General features: G+C 40.7%; 1 protein-coding gene across 1 annotated transcript; it reads left to right on the forward strand.

Annotated features, from left to right (window-relative positions):
- Nucleotides 1-323: 323 nt before the first annotated feature.
- On the forward strand, nucleotides 324-2,779 carry LOC124278740 (lysozyme C, milk isozyme-like; the record flags this gene model as incomplete). The annotated part of the gene is made up of 3 exons (XM_046714507.1): nucleotides 324-537; nucleotides 1,911-1,989; nucleotides 2,596-2,779. Coding segments are annotated over 3 exons (357 nt in total), but the record flags the coding sequence as incomplete, so codon positions are not given.
- Nucleotides 2,780-8,372: the final 5,593 nt, after the last annotated feature.

The raw sequence follows: 8,372 nt of genomic DNA on the forward strand, positions 1-8,372 counted from the left end.
ACTTTGTAGGTCGATGGAGTCTCTATAGGGCTTCCATCGACACTGTGTGGTCCTGATGGAGTCACTATAGGGCTTCCATCGGTCTGTGTAGGTCCTGATCGAGTCTATATAGGGTTCCTTTCGACTGTGGGTAGGTCCTGATCGAGTCTATATAAGGTTCCTTTCGACTGTGGGTAGGTCCTGATCGAGTCTATATAAGGTTCCTGACTGGGTAGGTCCCATCGACTGAGTGTAGGTCTTCGTGGTGTCTGCGCAGGGCTGTCATCGACACTGTGTTGGTCTTCGTGGACTTCGTCGATCTACATTGTCGTAGGTAACTATTAATTCAGTATAGTATATGGACACCTCTGACCTCCTCCCAATACTCCGTAGGGGTGTGCATGGCGTTTGCCGAGTCCAGCCTTAATACGACGGCAGTCAACATCAACGCAGGAGGAAAGTCCAGCGACTACGGACTCTTCCAGATCAACAGCTTCTGGAACTGCGACCCCCAGGACGGTAGAGAAACCCGCAATGGCTGCAAACACCCTTGCTCCGGTAAAACATTATATTGGAATTGTGAGTGGGAGTGAGTTTAGTTTTTCACCGCTTTTAGCAATATTCCAGCAATATTACGGCGGGGGACACCAGAAATGGGCTTCATACATTGTATCCATGTGGAGAATCGACCCCATGACAAGCAAACGCTTCAACCACTAGACTACTATTGTATAGTGAACACCAGGAACGAACAGATAATGATGTTGGTTTTCAAGATACAGACATTTCTTGCTCACAAGTTGTTTATTTAGGTCTACAAAATTCAGGGTTCCAGTAAAGCTTTAACAACGTTTTATGGCATAACTGAAATCTCTAGATTTCCCAGCTGACAGAAAAACATGTTTAATTCAGGTGAACAGTTGACTCGTCTATGCATGTGTTTATAACGGGGCCACCGGTGGAGCAGGATACGCGGATCTTATAACGAACACGTGGTGCCATATATAGTTATGATAGTTCTACTTCATAACAGATACAGTATAATATGGTGCAGTATAATATCTGGTGCATATAGGACAATACAGGACAATACAGTACATATAGCACATATACATATAGGACAATACAGTACAATGTATACAGTACATATAGGACAATACAGTGCACATAGGACAATACAGTGCAATACAGCACATAGGACACATAGGACAATACAGTACATATAGGACAATACAGTACATATAGGACAATACATATAGGACATATAGGACAGTGCATATACATAAGACAATACAGGACACAGTACATATATAGCACAATAGGACAATACAGTACAATATACATAGGACAATACACAGTACATATAGGGACACATAGGACAATACAGTCGTAAGGATGTGCATATAGGACAATACAGTGCATATAGGACAATACAGTGCATATATGACAATACAGTGCACATAGGACAATACAGTACATATAGGACAATACAGTACATATAGGACAATACAGTACAGAAACGACAATACAGTACATATAGGATAACCAACTCTCCTTTCAGTAGTAATCCCGTGAAGGTCCGGGTTAGAATGAACCTTCAGTAACCCATGCTTGTCGTAAGATGCGACTAACGGGATCGGGTGGTCAGGCTCGCTGACTAGGTTGACACATGTCATCGATTCCCAATTGCGCAGATCGATGCTCATGCTGTTGACCACTAGATTGTCTGGTCCAGACTCGATTATTTACAGACCGCCACCATATAGCTGGAATATTGCTGAGTGTGGCGTAAAATTACACTCACTCACTCAGAAGTAATCACTTTGGACTATGGAAATGTTCTTGTCGCTGTTATTCTGTTGCTGCTAATTTGATACATGTCTGACAGGTTCCATTATTATAAAAAACATGTTTTCATCTCTTTAACTCAGACTATATGAACACCGACATCAGTGATGACGTCCGCTGCATCAAACAGCTTCGACGCGAAAACCACGGTTGGGGCTTCGCGTGAGTGTGACTGACCACGCGGTGTAGCGACACTATACCCTTCACAACAATCCACGGCTTGTATCGGGGCCATATATATTAGGCGGTGGATTAATGCTAGACGTATAGATCGATTAAAGAGTAAGAGATTGAGGTTTTGCACCTAAAACATGAGGTCAAGATCTTCAGTGCCAGCATTTGGCCTAGATAGGATCCAAGGATATAGCCTTGTTTCCATAGCAACCGTAGTTGCCATAGTGATCATTCTTATAATTACACAATAGTTGATTAGTTACATTGTTATTAAAGTTAGAACAATTACAAAGTAAGTACGGTTACAATAATTATTATCGTTATGATGGTTATCAGTTACCACCGTTGTCATAGTAACCATATAATTACTAAAGTTATAATATTTACCATACTTACTTTCGTTATTATAGGTACCATAGTTAATACTGTTGTCATAGTAACCACCATTACTGCCGTTGTCATAGTTATCATAATCCCTCACTTGTTACCATAATCCCTGTTGTTACTAAAGTTACCATATCCGACATAGTTACGATAATTGACATGGTTGAGATAGTTACCACACAGTTCCCCTAGTTACGTCTACCATTTCAGACACGGTTACGGTGATAAGTGTAGCTCTGTGACCAGCAGCTACTTGAACGGATGCAGCTACTGAGTTGTCAGCCTGGCACCTCACGACAGCGTCCAGCGCCACACCAATCTCACTAAACTTCAAAGTCCACCTGGTTTGTATGAGATCGAGGCGTTCTTTCTTGAATAAAAGCAGTCAAATATACTTCCTGTTCCTCTTATTTGAATAGGCCAATTGGCAACCTTCTGTTTAATGCCATATGGATATCACCAGATGAATAAATCATAGATATTTCATTATAGCATTCCTCGTTGGGATATGAAGACCAAATGTGTAACCCCATTGTAAAACCAGAATTTACAATATAATACGTGCACTGGTCACGAGTGGGACATGGATTGATGTACCCGAGGGGTACGTAGACCAACATAGAGGGTACATCAACCCATATGCCCCGAGGGACCAGTGAACAACGTATGTATCTTACCGAACACTTCAATGTTAATTTTTTAACTGTTTGAAGCACCGGTATTGGATCATAATAAGGAGTACCGGAGTTAGGCAACAGCCCAAACACTACTAACACGAAGTAACAAAACGCTTTCCCACAGTTCGGCATTTCCAGCGGGTAACATAGAAGATGTTATTGAGTGAGTGAATGTGTTCGGTAGAAAACATGTTGGGACAGTGTTAAAGCTGTAGGCTACCGTTGGACTCCTGAGAGTTTCTACGGATTAGGTATATGTGGTGTTTCCTTGGGAGAGTAACTTGCACCGCTTCTGTTCACGCGGGATGAGTCGCATGTTGTTACCACCTGGAAGCGTCTCAAACTATCATCATACTCGAGGTTTCGGGTGATCCTGGCTCAGTCAGACTTGTTTGACTCATCGTCAACACAGGGTCACAGCCCTTGCAACCCACTCAGCAAATGGGACTTCTCCCAGTAAGGCTTCCTTGTGCACCAACAAGAACTTTCCAGAGTGTGTGAAGACTCCCCAACACTACAACCTGATTTATACACGGTGTCTGGGGAGCTGTGTTCCTGGCCTGGATGTCCAGGATGGTAACCATCGTCTTTGTTAAGCAAAAAGCTTAAAGGATTTAGACAAACAGAAAAAGAAAAGGACTAAAGGAATCGCCCTGAAATATTCAGGAATGGGCCCCAAAGTCAGCACCTGCATGTGACTACCTCTCAACTTGAGTTGACTTGCAGTTTACTAAAGAGTAAAAGCAGTAGTCGCTGGAGGAAGACAACACTTTCCAGTGGCCTCAAAATCATTTCGTGAGACACAGAATCATACAGTTTGTGAATCAAGACAATTTCTTGTAGGGTGCGAACATAATCGAGGACTTTAGAATGGAGAACAATAGAGCCACGCTATACTATTGTTACGGACAACTAACCATCCCCTCCCCTAAAGGGTTGTCTGTCTGTGTTCTGTAGTCAGGTCTTTCTTTTCATGGCCATGCCCATGATGGCACGGATCTAAGTCGTGAACCCGACAGTCTCGCGCTTCCATCAAGGTCTCACGGGCTGAAGTGAGACAATTTGCCGGCGAACGCAACTGACATGAGGCTGGGTTACTGTCTATAAAGACAGCAGACATAAACTTTGAGATAATGCTTACATGCATATCAAAGGGCGCGTCCTAATTAACTTCTTCAGTCTAAACAAGCAGACAAGAAGAACGGCGGATGCTCATCTGACTCGTTATTTGGAAATAGACCTGATGATTCTAGTCTGGTTGAAATCAAGTATCCCAGCAGTCTAAGTTTTTTAGGATTTCTGATGCCTGCATGGTTTGATGACTGGGATTGTTGTGTCTCCAATGTGTGTGTTGTCGTCCATGTGGTATAAACCAGGGATACTCTACAACAAACAAACGACATATAGTCTCCCTGTATAAACCTACACCGGTTTATTTGTCATTATTCACTTGAAGCTCGGTTAATGAATGTATGACAGGTATAATTAGTGGTAACACCACCTCAGATTATCTGACAAAGGTTCCTATTTAGCATTTCCCGCGTCTGGGGTTGGCCTTAACTGAACCTTAAAAATTCGGATGACGTGGCAAATAAATCACATGCGATGTAACAAGCACGTGGAAGCACCGCAAGACAGGAAATATCGGTTGTGTTCCAACGCAGCATCGGTCAAAGGATTCGCCGATCATGTATTGATTAATCAGTATTATCTTGCACACGTAGTTTGTCAAAAGAGTATGGGATATTGTTCCTGGATGTGGATATTGGTGGACGCATTCCCCGAGATAGGTAACTGGCCGATATTATTCATATAACTCTTGTGGGTTAAAGTGACCATATTTGGATTTTGTTTTCATTTATTTGTGGTAGCGTTGAACAGGATCATTCCATTTCATTGCGTCATCTTTGGGAAGTTCTTCGATGCGAGGCACACCCCTGAACGTTAGAATTGGTTTTAAGTAACCCATGCCTGTCGCCCGAGGCGACTAACGTGATCGGGTGGTCAGGCTCGCTGGCTTGGTTGATCCTCATGCTATTGATCACTGGGTTGTGTGGTCCAGACTCGATTATCTACAGAGCGTCGCCATGTACATGTAGCTGGATTTTTATCAAGTTCCGGAGTGGATAGGATTATACGCCATAGATACAAAACCGTACATTGAATTCCATTTCTTTTAATCCTAACATTTTTAGTCACCGGGAGATGAAAACTACCCTAAATAAGTTTGGGGTTTTCATTATACTAAAATAAATGGATATGATTGAAATAATTACGGTTCACAAAGATGTCCGCATTTTCCAATTGATTTCAAGACAAAACTGTATGTTACGTGTGTTGATCAATGTCAGGATAAGCCCTTATTATCAATTGTTTCAATTCTAGAAGTTGGTGAGTCAAAATGAAACAGACAACTTTATGGATGACAACTTCATGTTTATTGAATAGAGCGACGTTTCGATGTAGATTCTTACATTGTTATCAAGCTAAAAGTGACCCAATTATCAGTTGCCGCTATATTACGTGTTTCGCAGCAGAGGTTGCGGCCCAGTCATGATTTCTTGGCTATCATTAGTATCATTAGGGTATCAGTGCCCTTTGAAGTCTTTGACTACAGTATGACAGGTTACACAATCTTAAATATCACTGTATGTTTGTACGTACATAACAACTTTCAAGACTCAGAAAAATACACAGTGGTCAACTGGACTTCATACATTTAGTTCAGTAAAAGATATTGATCTTTCAAAACTGAATGCATGTTCAGGCACACAGGGCACGGTTTGGATGTCTGTGTGTTTTTGTGGTACACCCATGTGAAGTATTTTTATCGACTGCAAGACAATCCAAATATGAGGTAAATTAATCATTAAAAACGTTTTGAACTTTGTGAATATAAGCCTAATTACCAGGAATTTATTCCGAACGTCAGATGCGCAAAGGATTGTCCGCTAATGAAATAGAAAACCAGTTTGAATAGACGGTGGACAACGGAAGAGCTGAAATATCTCGCATTGCGTTCTACGATCATCCCATTCCTAGGTGTAATTGTGGCTTGATGGCGTGACGCTGACAAGGGCAAATGGTTGTATCTTGAAGTAAGTATGTCAAATTCAACTTTTTGAAGTAATTCGCGAATTAGAATTCACCTTTTTCACCGCTTGTGAGTTCAGAAACATCTCGTTCCACAAGTCGCTGTACAGACAAATGACAGTTTCATCTATCCGGGTCCTTGCACTATTGCTGTGTGATACACGTGGTTTTGTACTACATCGAAGACTAAGGCTCTGATGGTCTGAACTTCTGATCCATTTTGAATTTGAGTCCAGTGTCGGCCCAGCATGGACGCGTGAGTTGACGAAGAGACGTATTCTGTGGTCTGGATGATCACATGACACGGGAAGAAGTCGCGGAACAAACTATGATTATGACATGTTATCTTTACAATAGGAAGAGATATTGTAAACTTTACCAAAGTTCTGAAAGTGTATTTCAAATCTCCGTGCCCGAGACGGGTGAAGCGTCTGTAAAAGTTCGCCTGTTGCCTCCAATGATTTCCCTCTGCTGTGTCTGGATCTCCAGCCAGTAATGGCAGCGCAGTCTCCCACCCAGTCTAATGTTTCATCTGGCAGGAATCTATTGATCCCGTTTTATGTTTAGATATTATAAAATTATAGTATTATAAATACTATTTAGGCCACAAAATGTTTTCAAAATTATTTAGGAATTTCATTTACATTAGTTATATCATGATGTTTTTAACCCAAACATCTGAAAATTCCATTCATTTGGATACAAGGTAACAATAACGTAACAAAAAAATGTTTCCCGCCTTAAAACGTACCATACAATTTACTGCCGTGTCCAGGGTGAATTTGCATGATACGTCACTTCCTGTTATATTTTAGGACGGAAAATATGCAAATGACCTTATAGTTGTCGCAGGATTACTCTTGACGAAGTAAGTTTTGATTGAAGTTTAGATGTAATGGCAGTAGGGGTCATACTAGTTTCAAAAGGTTGCAGAACTTACTGAAAAGATGAATACTTTAATATTTCTACGATAAGACATGACATTCCAATGAAATAAATGACTTTTTCTAGAGCGATGAATATTTTTTACGGAATTTGCATATGTAAACAGCCGATGCGGGGTGTGGTGTTTCTGCATTCCCGATGTTTTCATGTGCCGCGATAATAGAGAGCCCGCGATAATAGAGAGTTACAGTATATATGAGAATCCCAATAATAACCACTTGTAACCTAACCAAGACGTCAGTTCACTTGCAATATTTCAGTCATTAATTCCTTTCAGTTGTGACATTTCAGAGACTCTGGTGCCAGATAGGTTTTCTTCCCAAGTTTGTGGTAAAGGTCAGCTAAGATGAAGTTTGGGTTGTCATAAGGGCAACATCTTTATTTCTGTGTTTCTCATCCCCAACCAATTGTAATTTAGCTGCTGACTTGACTAAGAAAAATGATGTTTTATATTTTCTGCCAACTCGAACTCAATATCTTCCTTTCTGTGACAGTACGGGGATGAAGGCTGTAGGTAGAAGACAAGTGAAAATTCACAAAAAAAGTTAAGCACTAGATATTAACTTTCTCCTTTCTTTGTAATTCATTTATTCATATGCTAAAGAAACCTTTTGATGATCGAGATATCTAACTTTGTGACAGTAACATCTGATTTAATCTATTTTGATGTTCTCTGCTGCTTTTCTTTGTTGTTCGCAGCAGCTTATGCAGAGCAATCTTTGTTATGGATTCAAATCTGCAAATTTGACAACAAATGATTTTCCTGTGTCTATTTCTGTTTCCTGAATACCAAAGAAAAGACCCGTGAAGACCTGGGTTAGAATTCGTGTTCAGTAACCCATGCTTGTCGTAAGAGGTGACAAACGGGATTGGGTGGTCAGGCTCGCTGACTTGGTTGACACATGTCATCATATCACAATGGTGTAGATGGATGCTCATGATGTTGATCTCTGGATTGTGTGGTCCAGGCTAGATTATTTACGGACTGTCTCCATATAGCTGGAATATTGCCAATTGTGGTGTTAAACAACCAACCAACCAAAGAAAAGAGTATAAAATTAGTTTTTTTAGTCTGCTCTTCTTTGCCACATGCAGATTTCCCATAGCCACTCCTAAACAGGCAAAGTAAACCAGAATCTAAGTGTTCAATGTTTGTGTCTTCTTTGCAGATGTAGATATAAACAAATCAAGATTTTATTAAATTCTTATTTTAAACCGACCGTCTGATCCAACTTTAGATCATGGTGGCTACATGAAACATATAAAAAAATA

The sequence above is a fragment of the Haliotis rubra genome, unplaced genomic scaffold (assembly GCF_003918875.1).
Source record: "Haliotis rubra isolate DU_JTF1 unplaced genomic scaffold, ASM391887v1 Scf241, whole genome shotgun sequence".
Classification (NCBI taxonomy): domain Eukaryota; kingdom Metazoa; phylum Mollusca; class Gastropoda; order Lepetellida; family Haliotidae; genus Haliotis; species Haliotis rubra.